At 37.9% G+C, this 19,558-nt stretch overlaps 1 protein-coding gene across 2 annotated transcripts in view; it reads left to right on the plus strand.

Moving 5' to 3' along the window:
* The window catches only part of sbf2 (SET binding factor 2), a 119,413-nt gene that overhangs the window by 83,951 nt on the left and 15,904 nt on the right, over positions 1-19,558 (plus strand). The window contains exons 20-31 of one of the 2 annotated variants that reach the window (XM_057333788.1): positions 2,318-2,490; positions 2,714-2,787; positions 8,141-8,336; positions 9,509-9,636; positions 11,059-11,234; positions 11,324-11,442; positions 11,540-11,741; positions 11,931-12,127; positions 13,011-13,148; positions 14,124-14,207; positions 16,543-16,617; positions 18,011-18,189. In XM_057333788.1, the coding sequence (XP_057189771.1) occupies positions 2,318-2,490; positions 2,714-2,787; positions 8,141-8,336; positions 9,509-9,636; positions 11,059-11,234; positions 11,324-11,442; positions 11,540-11,741; positions 11,931-12,127; positions 13,011-13,148; positions 14,124-14,207; positions 16,543-16,617; positions 18,011-18,189 (1,741 nt within the window). The remainder of the gene's footprint in view (positions 1-2,317; positions 2,491-2,713; positions 2,788-8,140; positions 8,337-9,508; positions 9,637-11,058; positions 11,235-11,323; positions 11,443-11,539; positions 11,742-11,930; positions 12,128-13,010; positions 13,149-14,123; positions 14,208-16,542; positions 16,618-18,010; positions 18,190-19,558) is intronic. The other variant, XM_057333798.1, reaches the window with a different exon arrangement.

Below are 19,558 nucleotides of genomic sequence, written 5' to 3' on the forward strand. Positions count from 1 at the left end.
TGTCCTGGGGACATTCCATTACACATATAATTTAAAGATTTTTTTAAATATATTAATTATTTATATACGTAGACTCTAAATTATATATCTAAATGTATATACATATGTTAAAAAATATATATATATATACAGTATACTGTACATGTACGTGTACGTGTTTAGATATACAATTATTATACACAGTTCACACACATATATATTATGTAAACAGAAACTTAAATTTTGCATACGATTAGTCGCGAATAGTTGTTTGACAGCCCTAATTTATGATGGTAATTTGTAAGGTAGTTTAGGATGGCACCAACAAGTATGACTGTTGTGAAAACAGAGGAAAGCATATAACAGATATAGGTAATATTATTACCAGACCAGGGTAATAATACAACAGAACCAAATTCTTCTTAAAATGAAAATTGGTTAAAAGTCCATTACCATTACCATAAAATACCATTATGAAAAATGGTAAAGACAAACACTTGGACTATATGATAGCTAAATGAGTGCTTTTAACAGAAACAGACATAATACGGTGCGTTCAGTCTGTTAACAAAAATCTTCCTTCCATTCCATGCAAGGTTGTTTTTGAGAAAGTGCTGACAGGCCGGAGGTGGAAATGTAAGAACATGGTGCAGTTCCTCAAGAGGACTATCTAGTTGTACACCACATGCTCCTCCAGTAGCCAGATTTTCAGCACAAGGATGAAATGAGTTTGCCTTTTGCTGGAAGACCACTCAGCCATAACCCAAAGAATGTGCTGCGATTGGGGACATGAGGCTTTTTAGTAGTAATATTAATAATATGTGTGAGTTTTGGGAGGTCTCGTAGCTTCAGAATGGGTGATGTCTGGCCAAATCCACATCTCCAGAGTTAATCTCTCAGGTTTTTCCTGGCTCAAAATGAGGCGGAGGTGGTGCCATCCTGATCTTGTACACACACACGTAGACCTGCCGTACCTTTAAGTGGCTTAACCAAAGTGACTTTGAGTTTGACATATTAAAAGTTCTAATAAAATTAGATAAAAATGACAATTATTAAGTTATATAAAACATTACTTTTATTCAACCAAACAGAAATGTTTTTTTAATCAAATAAAGCTTTTTTATCATTTGAACTAACTTTTCAGCCCACAATATCCAACTGAATTAACCAGTCTTACTAAATGAGCAAAGCTCATTCACATCTTACATTATCTGTGGTTCACTTTAAATGATTCAAAGATCTCTTATATTCGCTAGTGACTGAAAAGTTCAATAGTTTAAATGAATCGGTTCAAATGAGTCATTCGTGTGCGAGTCGTTCTGAAAGCAAAGTGCGTTCATACTGGCGAACTTGCTGTGTACAGTATACGCTGATTCAACGGCCCAACTGCACAGCTAAAGACATTACAATGATGTGCGTCATGTTAATTTAATAAATTTCAAGAAATTAAATATACTTGGATGCAAAACAAACAGCCGTGAAACACAAGCTGGCTCTTGTTCTGGAACTCTTTTTAGCGCCTCAGTGTGCTGATAACGAAACAGCGCCTCCACTGTGGCGTAATGTTACAACTGCAGTTACAAATGACAGTCTGTTAAATGCACGCAGCATTTCCCTGTGAAGACTCGCAACATAATTTGGGCGAGAGCCTGAGGCGGCACGACATTTGACGGAGACGGCCGCCTCCAATTTCTCTATGCAGGAAAAACCCTGTCTCTCCTGTCACCTTTCCTCGTCGGTTCCTCTCAGCATTACTGCAGGATTCTCTGCATGGGTTGCAAGTGCTCGTCCACACCACAACTGTTATAAAACAAAGGAACCATATTGTTGATATTATTGATTTTTTTCCAGCTGATAAACGATTTAACATCGACATCTAGTCAAAATCCATTTCAATTTAAAAAGCTCATGTTAAATTGTAAAACTGCAGCACGCGATATTGTTGTTGGTGTGAATAGACATTTAAATTGGCCTGTGGATATCGAATGCATATCCTAGACTCCTAAAAACAGCTTTGTTTGTTCAAACTACCTTACTTAGATTGAGAAACATGCAAAGTCATCATTAGCCCAGTTTTACTAAAGAAATCCTTTTGCTACAAGTGTCTGGAACACATCTTTTTATTTGTAAACAAAATGGATGAATTACATCACTTTTCCACAAGCACAATGTGAACTAGCGCCCAGGCCGCCCACTTCCTGACTTTGAATGTGCTTGAATTGCACTGGTAAACCAAAGCACCAGAATTGACATCAAAGCTTTTTAAATGAGCTCTGTGAATGTTATTTTAAGAAAGCATTGATTGTGCAGTGTGTAATTGGTGTTGTGTTGTGAACAGTATTGCAGGAAGTGTGGCAGAAAGCTTTGACACTGAGAGTGGCTTTGAAGACTCTGAAACCAGCGATGCTGCCAACTCGGTGGTGAGGTTCATTGCTCGCTTCATAGACAAAGTGTGCACGGAGAGCGGAGTGACCCAGGATCATATCAAGAGTCTGCATAGTATGATTCCAGGTAAAAGACAACAAACGGTGTGCGTTTTTACATTTACTAAAGGACAGATTTTGTAAGTGTATGCAATAGATATACAAATAGATATTAAAAAAAGCTCATCCAAACATACAGAATTGGTTTCATATATTTTATATTATGTTTATGTTTTAAAACTATGGCATTATAAACATTTCTAAAATCTAGAAGGCTTTTGCAAGTATGGAGTCTGTTTCTGTTGGTTCAGGTATTGTGGCGATGCAGATGGAGACTTTAGAGGCGGTTCATAGAGAAAGTAGGAGACTGCCTCCCATTCAAAAGGTGAGCATGTCCGTTACACTAGTAAATGTGAATTAGTGTAAAATATATCAAAGGCTTTAAGCTCATTTGTTGTGTATTTAAGTTGAATCAAATTGATTTTACTATTGCTGTAGCTAACAGCAGTCAGAATCTCAAAGTGTCATACTGGAGCTGTTGATATTCTTCAGATGATGTACAAAAACAATCTGTTCACAAGTGATATCCACTGTACCTTCTTTTTCTTTCCTTCGTCATACGTCACACATTTTAGATTTCAAGTAATGTTCTTCAGGTTATCATTGCTTTCCTTCTTACTGCAAAAATTTTAAAACATTAAAAAGTTCAAAAGTAAGTAAGGAAAAGCTATAATTTAATGTACTTAGTGATATGAATACATTTTCACATCGTCAATAATCAAATATTATTTCACTCTTTAAGTTTAGTAAATATATTTTTAAATGATCAAAATAAAAGTTTTTATGATAGTTTGCTATTGTCAGGGTCTGTGACAAAGGTAAAATAATACAATCTAAAGATGAATTGGCGAAGTAGCAAAACACAAATGATGACGGCATGGTAAAACAATTTAAAGGGATATTTCACCCAAAAATGGAAATTCTGTCTTCATGAACATCTCTCAAGTTGTTCTAAACCTGTGTCAATTTCTTTGTTCGGTTAAACACAAAGAAAGATATTTGGAAGAGTGGAAGCAACTGACATTTTTGGAACAGCATTGACTACCATGGTAGTCAAAAGTGCTCTAGAACTGTTTGCTTCCCTAAATTCTTCAAAATATCTCATTCTGTGTTCAAAAGAACAAAAAAAGATACAATTATTTTTCCTACCATGGTAGTCAACGATGCCAAAGACATATCAGTTGCTAACATTTTTCCAAATATCTTTCTTTGTGTTCAACCAAACAAAGAAATGTATACAGGTTTGGAACAACATGAGGGTGCGTAAATCATGACAGAATTTTCATTTTTGGGTGGAGTATCCATTTAACACAAATATGACAAAAAGAGAAAAAATGAAATCTGGTTGAATAGAGAAGGGACGTAAAAGTGCCTGAAGCTGAGGAAACATCCATGTACAGTACAACAAAATCACAAATCAATCATCTAGTTCGTTTGAGCCCTCCAGCAGTTCAGTGTGCGTATGTGAACAGTCCAAGCTGCCCAACGATACATCTCACGAAGTCTCAAAACAGGAAGAGTTCTCACTAACAGATTAATTAGAGCAGCTGGAAAGAGATTAAAAGATAAAAGCAAATGGTGGTTTATATTCTAAATAAAATGAACTGATATTTGATATTTAGTTTTACATCATTTTTCATCAATCTTTATCAAACATCAAGGGCCAGATTTACTAAACAGGGCAAAATAGCGTGATAGCGCAATTAAAAAAAGCACCGATGGGAGTATGGCGTTGGAATCGTGCCACAATTCTGCGCGCAAAAAATATAATTTTGTGCACATAAAAGCCACATCGCACGCGCATCAACTAAGTTTCGTGGAGAAAATACTCGCCTCGCGAGGATAAAAGTAATTCGCGCGAACGAAAATGAATTTTGAAACAAAACAACATTTATCTGAATGTTTGCAAACACTCGCCTGCTCTCTCCTCAGAGCAAGCTGTGTCCGTGTGATCCATCAGCTCGCTCGCTCAACACAACCAATTGTTACAGTGTGTCATAATTCCAGCCAATCGGCAATGGGACTGCTAAATTATGATTGGCTGGCTTGACAACCAATCACAAGATCTCATGCAGAAAGCTCGGATGATGAAACCGGCCCACGTGGAAAAGATGTGTGTTTAAAGCTATACAGTAGGTGGCGGTAATACTCATATAAAGAATGAACAACAAGAAGAAGAAGAGATGTGTATTTAATCGTTTGGACTTGTTCATATTGAAGTAACAATGTCGAACGCTCAACGACAAACAAGTAAGTATCTTAATTTTTAATCTAAATTAAATCGTGCAATTACATTACTAGTGTTTCCAAATGCCGCATTTTAGTGGAGATTCTTAATGAACTGTAACTTAATGTAATTAGGGTGATCTCAATTATATTATGTTTTCAGAAATGAAGATGTACAACTGTTTTTATCTTATTGCTTTTATTAGGTAAATTATTGAGTTATGTGGAAGACCGGTGTACTAAAATACAACAAGTAAGGGATAATCCACAGCTAGCCGTGCATTAAAGGATTTTAATGCACTTCGCAGAGGCAACATCCCTCCGCTTCGCGTCGGGTGGTTATTGGCCTGGAATTATGACACACTGTAACAATTGGTTGTGTTGAGCAAGCGTGCTCTGAGGAGAGAGCAGGCGAGTGTTTGCAAACATTCAGATCAATGTTGTTTTGTTGCAAAATTCATTTTCGTTCGCGCGAATTACTTTTATCCTCGCGAGGCGAGTATTATCTCCACGAAACTTAGTTGATGCGCGTGCGATGTGCCTTTTATGTGCACAAAATTATATTTTGTGCGCGCAGAATTAGGGCACGATTCTAACGCCATAATGGGAGTGGACATTTCTGTGGGTGATTTACTAACAAGGCGCACATAAAAAAAAACACAGGCGCAATATCTCATTCCCATAATGACCTACTAAATGTTGCGAAAATTAGCGCATGGTAGTGATGCTGATAATCCTCAGGTCGGTAGGATCAATTGATGTAAATGAAATGGCATCACCCTGTCACTCTCCCCTGCACTGAATCCTCTTTTTTTTAAATAAAGCGCAGTGGCGGTTTATCTGTTTTCAACCATACCTGTCATCATTTGGGTTACAGAATCTGGGAGACCTAAAGGCAAAAGTATAGTCCGGCCGTCCGCACACCGCCCGCATGACGTAATTTTCGTCATCTGGAGGGTCCGTGGTCGTACGCACACCCCGTCCGCGTGCAGCCCATTTTTTGAGAACGGAGCGCTTACAACAGGGCATGTGCAAAAAAATGTTGAATCAACCGAGTCCACTCGGTGACATGCTGCGCATGTTTCGAACTCGTCTATCCGCGCTCATCCACGATTGATTATGCTCAAGAAGCTGTGCGGACGTGTTTGTGCGCAAGATGGAAATAGGACGCGGAAAGTCAAGTATACCCGGCCCTTGGGTAAAGCGTCCCTTGCGTCCACTCGCAGTCGCCTTCCGGGGGAGTCGCCGTGTGTTTGCTGGCCATCGCTCGGTCTCCGGGTGGAAGAGCCCTGGAGAGCATCTGTCCGTGCGCACCCCACGTTCTCTGTGTTTGCTAGTACAGATGCCGGGAAAAATGGGAGTGTTGCACACTTCGGTCCAAAAGGCAACTATAGAGAATGTGATGCTGACGTCGCATGTGAGCTGACCTACAGTGAGGGAAATAATTATTTGATCCCCTGCTGATTTTGTAAGTTTGCCTGCTTACAAAGAAATGAAGGGTCTGTAATTTTTATGGTAGGTTTATTTTAACTGATAGAGACAGAATATAAAAAAATCAGGGAAAAAATGTTATATAAAGGTTATAAATTGATTTGCATTTCAGTCAGTGAAATAAGTATTTGATCCCTGAGAAAAAATAACTGTGTACTTGGTGGAGAAACCCTTGTTGGCAAGCACAGAGGTCAGACATTTCTGATAGTTGGTCAGCAGGTTTGCACATGTTTCAGTATACATTTAGTCCACTCCTCTGTCAATCTTTAAGGTTTCTTGGCTGTCGCTCAGCAAATTGGAGTTTTAGCCTCCTTCACAGATGTTCTATAGGACTAGGGTCTAGAGACTAGCTAGGACATTTAATGTGCTTCTCCTTAAGCTACTCTTTGGTTGTCTTGGCTATATGTTTTGGGTCTTTGTCATGTTAAAGGCACATCCACGACCCATCTTCAGTGATCTAGTTAAGGGGAGGAGGTTCTCGTCCAAGATTTTACGGTACATGGGCCTGTCCCTCAGCCCCTCAATGCGGTGAAGTCATCCTGTACCCGTAGCAGAGAAAAAACCCTAAAGCATAATGTTTCCAACACTGTGCTTCTCTGTAGGGATGGTGTTCTTGGGGTCATAGTCAGCATTTCTCTCCCTCCAAACACTGGAGTCAATTTTGGACTCACAGCAGTGCCAGCACTTTCATTGTCAAACTTCAGATGAGCCAGGCGGGCCTTCTTGTGCAGGAGGACTTTGCGGGTGCTTCAGGATTTCAATCTATTTTGGCATAGCGTGTTACCAATGTTTTGCTTGCTAACTGTGGTCCCAACTGTCTTGAAATCATTAACAGGCTTCTTCCGTGTAGTTATGGGCTGATCTTTAACCTTTCTCATGATCATCTTTACTCCATTGGGGAAATCTTGCAGGGAGCTCCAGAACAAGGGCAATTGATAGTTATTTTGTATTTCTTCTATTTCCAAATAATCGCACCAACAGTTGTCTACTTCTCACCAAGCTTCTGTCTGTAGCCTATTCAAGGTTTGTGCAGGTCTACAATCTTGTCCTTTACATCCTTTGAAACCTATTTGGTCTTGACCATGGTGGTGGAGAGGTTGAATAAGATACAGATTCTGTTGGCAGGCATCTTTTATATACATAACAAGCTGATTTAGGAGTGCTTTCTTCAAGTGACAGGACTAATCTGTGCTCCGTATAGGCACATAACCAATCTGTGGAGCCAGAATTCTTGCTAGTTGGTAGGGGATCAAATACTTATTTCACTAACTGAAATGCAAATCAATTTATAACCTTTATATAACATTTTTTCCCCTGATTTTTTTTAATATTCTGTCTCTATCAGTTAAAATAAACCTACCATAAAAATGATAGACCCTTCATTTCTTTGTAAGCAGGCAAACTTACAAAATCAGCAGGGGATCAAATAATTATTTCCTATAATTATTTTACATGCATGGGCAACTTATAACACACCAAAGACACGTATTCGCGGCATATGACCTCTTTAAAGGAAGCTGATCGGAAACCCAACTGGCACATCAAGTGTAAGGTGGCTCATGGCCCAGGGTTTCTTCTGCCTGCTTTGGCTTTAGTTTCTTCTAATACTTCTGTTTTCTACAAAAATAAACTTGCTGGAGTTCCCAAAGTACCTCTCTTTTTTCTAGCTGACCGTTTTTGGCTCTTCTAATGCTTTTGAATCTAGTGAGCCAGATGACACGTGACATTGCCTGGACAGTGTAAACATTGACAGGTTCTGTGGCTTGCGATAATCATTTTCAAGTTAATAATTGATGTTTACTCCACCAACAGACTAGAAACGCTTGCTTTTTTATAGGTTGTCAGGGTAAATTGAATAATAATTTCATCTGGTTTCACTGCAAACCTAATGGTGCATTTACAAAGCATTTAATGATGGTCCTTGTCAGATTTTGGCTGAACTGTTTTTGACATTACTCCAGCCTAAGATCCTACGGCCTGCACTGCTGCCTGGAGAGGAGCCGGTTTCTGAGGGTCTGCGGGTAGTCTTGGACCCAGATGGTCGAGAGGAGGCCACCGGGGGACTTCTTGGAGGACCACACATCCTGCCAGCAGAGGGAGCACTCTTCCTCACTACTTACCGAATCATTTTTAAAGGGACCCCTCATGACCCGTTAGGTAAAGAGCTGATGCGACCTTACAGCCATTTACTGTCTCTGGCTGCTGTTGTAGTGTCATTTTTAAAAAGCAACACTTTTTTCCAGGACAATGTGTTACCACAGTAATCAGATTGAAAACTTAATTTTTTTCTTCTTAAAATCTTCAAGGAATATTTCAGTCAAATCTCGTTGTTTACTCTACCTTGTTTTTTCCAAAACAAACTCAAATACGCTACCAGTCAATTGTTTTAGAACACTTATACTGTGTTCACACCAAACGCGAGCAATCGCGTTCCACGCTCTTTATTACTCGTGGGAAAAGTTCGTTAATTTCGCGTGAGTGAAGCGAAAACTCTTTGCGCGAATTCATAGCTCGAGTTGAAAATTTTCAACTTGCGCGGAAGAACGCCTCAAACGCGCTGCCCGATTCGCGTCATTCGCACAGCCTGCCGCGAGTTCACGTCTATGCGCGTCTTTGCATAGACTTTGTATGTAATTTACTTGCGCCAAATGCTTATTTCGCGTTTGGTAAGAACACAGCATTACTAGTAAGCTCATCCAAACTGTGGAATAAATCAAAGGGAAATATGAGAATTATGTTGTGACTTAAAAATCTAAACCAGAAAATTAAACTTTGTATTTTAGTGTTGAATCTTCAGTGTAGTCACCTTTTACCTAGAATTTACAAAAATGTTCTCTTGGCATTTTATTAAGCAGCTTCTTGGGGTTTCACCCTGAGATGCTTTTTAAACAATATTAAAGGAGTTCCCATCTAATCTGAGCTCTTATTTGCTGCTCTTTTTATTATTCAAAATCATCCATTTAAAAAAATGTATTAAATATAAATTTTACTTTGTAATGTTTATATGTTTATGCATATATTTGTGCAGTTATATTTTTGTCTACAAAACTAATTTCAGCATATTTAAGCATTCACCTTCAGATCAAAACCATTTTTAAGATAATGAGGAAGATTTCACTCAAGTTTTCTAAAACCTTTGACCTGTTTTCTATAGCGCTTTGCAGCTTTACAGAAAATACAAAAGTGGAATAATTGTGAGTAATAAATAATAGAAAACAGGAACATTTTGAAATATATAGAATACAGTACTTGGCATTATTGGAATTTTTAGTGTATGTAATACCACCTGCAAAAATACTGTAATTGCTTATGCTTGTGTGGTTATGCAGTTGGTGAGCAGGCAGTGATCAGGAGTTTTCCAGTTTCCAGTTTGACAAAGGAGAAAAAGATCACAATTCATAACCAGCTACAACAAAACATGCAGGAGGGACTTCAGCTGAGATCTGCCTCCTTCCAGGTAATGACTGAAGGATTGGGCCTCGAAGTGAATAAATGCAAGCATTGTTGATCACACTTCATAGCATACATTTACATTTTTACATGCTTATAATGTTTTTGAAGATAACAGCTTGAATGAATAGTTTACCCAAATATGCCAATTCTTTATAATTGACGTCCATGTCGTCCAAGATGTATATGACTTCCTTCCTTGAAAACAAACTATTTTATTTAAAAATGATGTCATGTTATCGTATGCAGGGTTTATGTCAAAGCAGACATCCGGGATTAAAATAATCCAAATGTGTTTATCAAGGTTTTTTGCAAAATGAAACATTTTTGAGAGAAAACAATATTTTGAACTTATTTAGCAATCGATATGTTGTGTATCCATGGCAACGTATAGATCAGTGCAGAAAAATTAAATATGGCTTCAAATCTCATTGGTTCTTGCTTGTCTTGTGACTAGTTGTCACATATGTAGAATGACATGGGGGTGAGTAAATTGAGAGAATTTTCATTGTAGTGTGAACTATATACCTTCAACATTTGGCCAACATTTTGAAAAATATGCTCAGTATTACCTCATACCATTTTTCTAGTATAATGTTACCATGGATACAAAACTTCGATTACTCATGATTTGAGGAATTCCTGATTTAACACGGAATTACTAAACGCATATTAAAGGGCTTTGGATCATGTGGTTTCGAACCAGCAACATCTCACTTACCAGCCCCAATCTGTGTTTTTTATTTCATTGTATGAGATAAAATCAGTCATAAAGCCCTTTGCCAAGCATGTTCCAGAAAACAACATTGTTTAGTAATAAGTGACGTTAAAGTCAGTACACTTTAGTCTGCTGTCTCTGTTTGAGACATTATCGCCCCATCTCTTCCATATGGGTGAGGACGGAGCCAGAGAAGCACATGTGTTGTGTTCTTCACGATGCATGGACTATAGGACTATAAAGATTTTATGGCTCATTCCTATCGTTTTACTAACTTAAGCTATAAAATCAGACCCTGTATTAGAGGGTCATTTGGGCAGGTCTGCCCACATGTGCCTGCCAGGATTATCCAGGCCCTCATTAAGATCTGCAGTCCATGGGGGGAGATCAGGTTAGACCCCTGAGGAGCAGAGATAGACGAACACCAGGGGAGGCGGAGAGATATGGGGTCACACAGACAAGCGTTCGTGCGGCCAAACCTCAGTTTGGAACGTTCTCTTCCGAAAAGTGGGAAAAGATCTTGTTCCATGCTCCTGTCCAGCTCATTTCTTGTTCCCTCAAATGATTATTTGCAGATTTTCGTACTTCGTGAAGGTTTGACCTCAGCTGAAAACTAGTATAATAAATCACTTAGTCGGGCAGCTGGAGATCGATTAGGACTAAACAGTCGGTTTCTGAATTGTTCTGTTGATATGTTCTTGTTTGTTGTAGTTGATAAAAGTGGCGTTCGACGAGGAGGTGAGCTCTGAGATGGTCGAGATCTTCAGGAAACACCTGCAGCGGATTCGCTATCCACCTTCCATCTTCAGCACCTTTGCTTTTGCTGCAGGACAGACGACGCCGCAGCTCATCTTACCCAAACAGAAAGAGAGAAACACAGGCTTACGGTCAGTGTCATGTGTGTTTCTGAGAGCATGAATGCAACACTCGTTGATTTGTTGTTAGATTGACTACCCAAAAATTTGTAATTCTATAGAACGTTATCTAAGACTATTGTAAAAGGAGCTAAAAGAGCCGGGAAGATCACAATGGGCCGCCAATCCACTTTGAAGAAAACCAGTCGCATGACGGTGCATGAGGATGACGATATCTCTAGTAAGCATACTACACTAACACTTACTATAATATTAACAGATGTTCACAGGGTTAGGTTGTTAATCATGGGGTCCCTCTCTCTTTTGATTTGTGTTAGTCTCAGATGATGGGGAGCCGCCTTCCAGCAGCACGCTGAAGGCATCTGAAAAGTCCACCATGGAGCAGCTAGTGGAGAGAGCCTGTTTCCGTGACTACCAGAGGCTGGGTCTGGGTACCATTAGTGCAAGCTCTACCCGGTCTAAAAGTGGCGAGCAGTTCCGCGTTACAGCGGTCAACAGACTCTACTCGTTGTGTCGCAGGCATGTTACAACCCAACACCTGGACTTACATTGGCAGCATCTTCAGCGCATGAGTTCTCATCATGTGTCGTCCATCATTTTTTTACTTGAATACATTTTTTGTTGCAATGCATTGTGTGATTTCTTTATTTACTGATTGTATACACTGGGTTGGAATAGTACATTAATTATGTCTTCTCGTTTCTGCAGTTACCCAGGTCTGCTAGTGGTTCCTCAAAGCGTACAGGACAGCTGTCTTCAGAAGGTGGCCCGTTGTTACAGACACAACCGTCTGCCAGTGTTGTGCTGGAAGCATCCTCGCAACAAAGCTGTGCTGCTTCGTTCTGGAGGTTTTAATAGCAAGAGTGTGGTTGGGCTGTTCAAGTCTCAAAACCCTTCCACAGCAGGTAAACATTGGCTGAACATTCAAGTATACTAATACTTCAAGGAAATGGACCATTTTCAAACACCTTAGCAAGTTATTGCCCTCACTCAAATCCCCTTAGCAGCCATTTGCTGATGCTGTCATAATCACTCAAAACACCTTAGCAACCACGTGCTGATGCTGTCACAATCACTCAAAACACCTTAGCAACCACCTACTGATGCTGTCATAATCTCCTTAGCAACTACCTTCTGATACTCTCACAATCACTTAAAACACCCTAGCAACCACCTACCGATGCTGTCACAATCACTTAAAACACCTTAGCAACCACCTTCCGATGCTGTCACAATCACTTAAAACACCTTAGCAACCACCTACTGATGCTGTCATAATCACCTCAGCAATCAGATACTAATACCCTCACAATCACTTAAAACACCCTATCAACCACCTACTGATGCTGTCACAAACACTTAAAACACCTTAGCAACCACCTACTGACGCTGTCATAATCTCCTTAGCAACCACCTTCTGATACTCTCACAATCACTTAAAACACCCTAGCAACCACCTACCGATGCTGTCACGATCACTTAAAACACCTTAGCATTACTATTACCCTCACAATCACTTAAAACACCCTAGCAACCACCTACTGATGCTGTCACAATCATTTAAAACACTCTCACAATCACTTAAAACACCCTAGCAACCACCTACTGATGCTGTCACAATCATTTAAAACACTCTCACAATCACACACTTTGTAAACAACAAAATCAATTAGAATTTATTCCGAAACTCTTTGTAACCAGATTGTAGTTAGTATTTTTTTGGGTGGGGGGTCAAATCAGTATCAGTGTAGGTTTATAATCTTTCTGACTTCCTCTTAATGTCACCAGCTCCGGTTTCCTCAGAGTCCTCCAGCAGTCTTGAACAGGAGAAGTACCTGCAGGCCATCCTCAGCTCCATCCCAATCTACTTCAAACCCAATGGCAGCAGCACCCTCACCAACCGCTCTCTCGTCGGCTTGTCCCCAGGTACTCTATAAAAATCTTTCACAAGCAGCAATGCAGGTTTACAAGCCGAGCTATAATGTGCATCTATCTCCACCTGTAGGAGTACCTCTTTGTTTTCTTTAAGTCTGTTTTATGGGCTCTCTTCTTAGCTTCTCCTGGTTTCCTTTTGGCTTTGCAAATTGTTATTTATGTTTCGGGGCTCCAGAGGAACTGGAGCACAATTGTTGGTTATGTAAGGAGCGCAGGGCATGAAGAGGTCACTATCCATCCTCCCCACAGTCGTAACCCAGATGACTCTGTCAGCAATGCTATATCTGCACCATGAACTTTCATTTATCACAACCTGCTGGGTTAAAGCAGCCTCCCTGAACTTACGTCTGATGACAGTCTGATGTGGCAGTTTAAAACACTTTTCAATACAAACAGACCCATTGCTTTGATATTTGTGATGAGAAGTGTAAAAACAAGTTAAAATGGTTTAAAAAGTTTTAAAGCAAGCCAAACCAGCATCTGACTTCTCATTGTAGTGTCATTGTGTAACAGATCGTGGATCTGACCTTTGACGTTTAAATGTTAAAGTGATCCATACTAATCCAGAACTGTTATTGAATGCACAAGGGTTTCGGTGTGTTGCGGAGTTGAGATGTCATGTTACTTTTCAGAAATGTGTTGTGTTACTCGTATTATTCACCTGTCCTGAGCTCTGTTCCAAAGCAAATGTGGGTACACCTCTGATGATTTACAAGCAGTATAATGCAAAATTAGATCTTGTTTTAGTCCAAATCAATGGCAACATTACAAGTTTCCTGCATGGATAAAGAAATCCCTGAATGCATTGCAGTGCCCTTAATGATCAAATTTGGGCTGCTCAATGTTCAAGGAGAAAGCATTTAAAATCTATTTAGTTGAAGACAGTGCCTTAAAAAATAGCTGTCAATGTAAACTATGTAGTTATGTTTGATTTGCTTCTGGTGTGTTGTCTCTTTATCTGTTTAGCTACTGAAAGACGAGCATCGAGAATACCGAAGAAGGCCCCTGTGCACTTAGACATTCCTTTCGCCAATAGCTTTGCTAGAGGAGGTGAGTGGGATTCTGTTTTCATTTCCATTGAGTTAAAAAACACAAACTCACCATGTTTCATTTGATATCTTTTGTTGACTATCATGTTGTCTTAGTTTTCTGTTCACTCTCCCCCCCGCACACATCTCAAGCTGCTTTGACTTTGGCCCCAATTTTGTAGCGGTGATTCTGCTGAACTTGCGGATATTTGTCACCACAGTCCTCCAAAGTACAGGGTGTTTTTTTAAAATGCAAAAAGAAGGCTCTTTAGAGATTTCAGAAAGCTCGTGATAAATGAGCGTTTGAGCTTAAACTTGCGCAGATGTGCTCACCTCTCCGGGAAGGTCGATATCTGCATAGCATCAAGGGATTTTTTCCAAAGAATAGGGATTTATTTAAAGAAGTAGTTGACCCAAATAAAGGCAAACTGACGTCATACAGTATATTTACCCTTCATACCTGCATGACATGCTTCTCTAGAACTCAGAAAGATTTTGAAGGAGAAATGTGTAAATATACCAGCTTTGCAGTTGATATCAAACTTTTTTCTTTCACAGAAGCCAGATTTAAAAGTGAAAATTAATGACACAATTGTAATTCTTTTAAATGATTCAAGCTCTCAAATTAACCCATTTTATTAGCTGGTTAATGCTTTTGTTAACATGTTTTGAACATCTAGGCATACTACATTTTATGCCACCAAAAGACTTGATGGGTGGTTTTCTTGGCAAAAATCCTTTTAAAAGACAAATCAAAGTCATGATAATTCTGGTGATTCTTGTCATTAAAATTCTCAGAACTCTCTGATCTCTATATATATTCCAGCCAGTGCAAGCAAATACATTTCCCGTCATGAGCACTTCATAGGATTGTGGAACTGTTTTTTCACATCAGCATTTTTGGTTTTGATTACTTATCGTTACCGATTGCTAATGCAGCATCATTGCATCATTGAATTATTACTATTGCTGCCATCAGGGATTTTAACAAAATGCATAGTTAGTATTACATTTCAGCCTGCTAGCTTGCACTTTGTTGTGGAGATTCAACATCATACAGTACATGAAATTATAAAATAGATAAAAGTTAGAAGGATGGACATCTTAGCATCTTAGCAGCTAGGTAGCATTGTGTCGATCAGCACTCACGTTTTTTGAACTGTGCAAAAATGTTGTTGATGTTTTTTTGTACTTCTGTTTATAACCGATTCTTTATGTATTAACCTCATTTATGTACAGTAATGTTTCTGTCATTCATGTAAACCTTCAGCTTTTGTATATTCATCAATCCATTTTCATCATCTTCAGTCTTTGCATACTTCACATCAGTCTGATAAATTCAATGATCTTAAATGTCTGATCTGTGGTGGGTCAATGAAACCGATGCTTTATGTATAGTTCTTTTATTTGAATGCAAATGCAAATCATATTTTCAGTTTAGTCGTTCTACATAGTATTACTATTTTACTTAAAGTAAGTGCGGCATATCCTGCAGATCTTATGCATGCATGATGCTTAAAAGAAGTTCTTCTTAAAACTTTTTAAAATTTAATCTTATTAAATCTTAAATATTTCATATATTTTTTAGGGCTGTCAAACAATTAATCGCGATCAAAAATAAAAGTTTGTGTTTACATAATATATGTCTGTGTACTGTGCATATTAATTTTGTATTTATAAACACAAAAACATACACATACTTGTATATACTGTGCATATTTAGGAAAAATTTAGATGATTTTATTCATATTTACCAATAATTGGATAATAATTATATAGAAATGTTTATTAATGTTTATATTTCTCTTAAATATATACCTTGCATGTGTATGTGTTTATAAATACAAAATTAATATGCCCAGTACACAGACATATATTGTGTAAACAAAAAATATTTTTATTAAACTTTTAATACTTTTTACTTTTATTCTGCATGCAATTATTCGCGATTTATCGTTTGACAGCCCTAATATTTTTAAGTATAATTATATTTGAGTATGATTTACTCAACATTTTATGTCATTTAAATATCATATTTTCTATAAAGCTACCTTAAAACAATATGTATTGTTATAAATATATTGTTTGGATGTTCTAAATGTTTTCCAAAAAACCAACAAGAGAACACAAGATAGCATATCCTATATCTTACCTGATACATTTTCAACTAGATTTTCAAGAAATTCTTAAAACTTCATTGACCCACGTACAGTCTGGTCTGTCTTTGTGATCTGGGGTGCTAATGTCTGTCCTGTGTGTCTTTGGAGGGGGTGATAGTTGCATGTGTGTGAATTTTATTTTCTCTTTTTATTTCCTGTCTCTGTACCACAACCAACTACCGCATCCTAATCTACCAGTTCTCGGGTACAGGCCTAAACTTTTCACTCACTCAAACCAAAAAGCTTCATCTAAGGGGAGAATTCACAATCAAGGTACAGTTGCTCTGTTTTGCTCACTAACCCATAATATACACTACATGTTCCTAACCTCTCACTCATACCACTGTAGTGCCTGAAGTTTATACCACAATCAGGTTACCACATGTGTGACAAAACCACTTCCTGTTGTGGTATGTGTTGTCAGGGCTGTATGGTTTCTGGATGCATGCTCAGTGTGTTGTATTAGCTGATGACAGGAATCGTTGATGCTGATTACTGCAGAGCACATTTTTCTGTCTTCATCATCCGCATTTCATCTCAGCATGACAGATGTCTAAATATTAGAAGTCTGTGATTATGGCTTTCCAATAAAGATAAATGTTGGAGTGTTGCAGACTGTTGAGATTATTACTCTCACATGCCCATTGGGCAATAGACCACATGGAATCTGCACCCACAAAATACATCTTAATTTCAACACATTGGGGCGGTTTACCCGGACAGGCCTTAAACCTAGTCCCAGACTAATTTAAATGTTAGAGGTGTCCTGATCAAAAACAACTTACACTGACACATTGTAAAATATATCAGTGCAATTGTTTTGTGCAATTTAAGATGCACACAGTAATGTTTTTTTAAATGACTTAAATGTCCTAATTTATCTAAAACCTAATCCTGATTTAAAATAATCCCTGTCCGGGAAAATCGCCCCTTAGACTTTACAAATTTCGACACATCCCACTGTGTGGTTATAAGATATTGTGACTAGTTTAAAAAAGGTTTGGTCATGTTCAAATAATATTTAATCCTGTTTAACACATTACATTTATGCACTTTATAAGGTTTTTTGTATTGTAGTTTTATTTATGTTTCAAACTATTTTATATGTTTTACATTTTATTTAGTTTTCATATTAGTTGTAGTTACATTTTCAGCACTTCTGTTTTTTTCTTTATTTATTTTTAATTTTGCTATAAAGGTTCAATTCTCTGTTATTTTAATTTATTATTTTTAGTTATTTTTTTAGTTTTATTATTTTTATTTCAATTTTAGTGCCTCAGCATAAACTATTTTGTTTATTGCTAAATTTCGGATTTTAATTTAAAGTTTTTTTTTTAAATAAAACTTAGGTTAATATTTTATTGGATCTCAATGTTTTAACAATTCTTTAGTAACCTATAATACCCACTAAAGTATATAACTAAAGTATACACTTTATCGTATGTTTGTCCTTGAACCCACAACCTTGCTGTTGCATAATCGCAATGATTTACTATTTTAGCTACTGGAACACAATTTTACCATTACCCCATTTAATATCCAATTTGCAGATATGCCCCCCAAATCAAGCAGATTCTGCCTGGACCTGCGTGTTAGTTATAGCATTTGGGTTTGTTGTTGTCCTCCTGTCTTGACATTCATCTGCTTTATTCCCTTTCTCTGAAAGGTGTTTGGGCTAGCCTGCGCTCCAGCAGCAGATTCAGCCAGCACTCCGCCGCTACCGACGTTGGCGCGAGATTGGCCAGCAAGGATCTGGCGCCTCCTACAGGCATCGAGAACCTCCAAACCCAACTTCTGAAGCATCAAGCAGCTCTCTACATCTTTGGCGAGAAGTCCCACCTCAGGGTAAAACGTTAGCTCAAGGACAGATCCGAGAGAGAAGAATTTACAATTGGATTTGATGCTGAATCGTTCTGATATCATGAAGCCGATAGTTGGCACTTGAAGTATTTTTAAATGCTTTTTCATCGAGATTAAGGTCATTTCACCCTGAAATACTTGCACAGTGTTCTCCCCAAAGCATCATACATTTGTCAGTAGATAAGGGTGTTATAACAGCGTGATTTATAGACACAATTTGTCGGTTTCGGCTGACATTATTACATTTGGATGTTTAAAAGAACTATGTGCTTCTTTTACCCTTATTAAAAATACACTTCATAATGTTCAATGTGAAAAGAAAAATAGCTGGAATAAATTATTTCTGTTCTGAATTTTTGTTTTCGCTTGTGAGGTTAACCCTTTATAGGGCACTCATTGAAATACTAAAAAATTCAAAATTTCAACCCTGGAGTGTTATTGGAGGTTATTACAAGACTTTATAACTTTTGTGATTTAAAAGAAAAAAAATAATTTTTATGTTGAAAATCAAGGTCAATGAAGTTACCATATAATTTTTCCCAAAACGTTTATATATTTAAAAATATAATACACATATATAAAATATAAATAAATGCATTAAACATAGTGCAACAAGTACTGCTGGTGCCACTTATTTTAGCAGTAATAAGGCTCACAGTAAAAATAAACACAAATATATGCCATTTAGGTATAATACAAACTGTAATAAGTTTAAGTTTCCCACTGGATCACTGTATAATGTTGTACAAACCTGTGGCAACGTTCAATGCATTAATAAATACTACTGCCTTATGTTATAATGCATTATTAGTAAAAGTATGACTTACTAGACGCATCAGGCGTATGTCTAAAAATGGACACTTTTTTATTTACCTGATCAAATATGATAACACCATTTTTCAGCAACAATGTTCACTACTGTCTAGAAATCCTACACAAATAACATTAAACACAACTATTCAACTATCTAACGTGTTAGTTTCATTAACTTATCATTGTTCGTTTCGATGATATTTACGTATTTGTGGGAGTAGGTAGGAGCGCAGATCCGTGTTTCACAAACTCCGGAATTACGCTGAAGTTTGAAACGCCCACACGTCACATGCCATGATGTCACTATTTGTGACGTAGACTGATCTTTATTGATTGACTGGGAGACATCCATGCGCTTACACAAGCTCACGGAGAGGCATGGAAATGACGTTGTGATTGGTCGATTAAGTTACCAATTATGGTAACTTGACCGATCAAGGGTTGAATCCATAGTTATAAAAAAGCGTTTTTATGACTCTGGTTTGGAAATGAGCAAAACTTTTTTTAAATTGCTGCCTTTTTCCTGAAATGAAACGAAACA

This window comes from Triplophysa rosa, linkage group LG1 (assembly GCF_024868665.1).
Source record: "Triplophysa rosa linkage group LG1, Trosa_1v2, whole genome shotgun sequence".
NCBI classification, from domain to species: Eukaryota; Metazoa; Chordata; class Actinopteri; order Cypriniformes; family Nemacheilidae; genus Triplophysa; species Triplophysa rosa.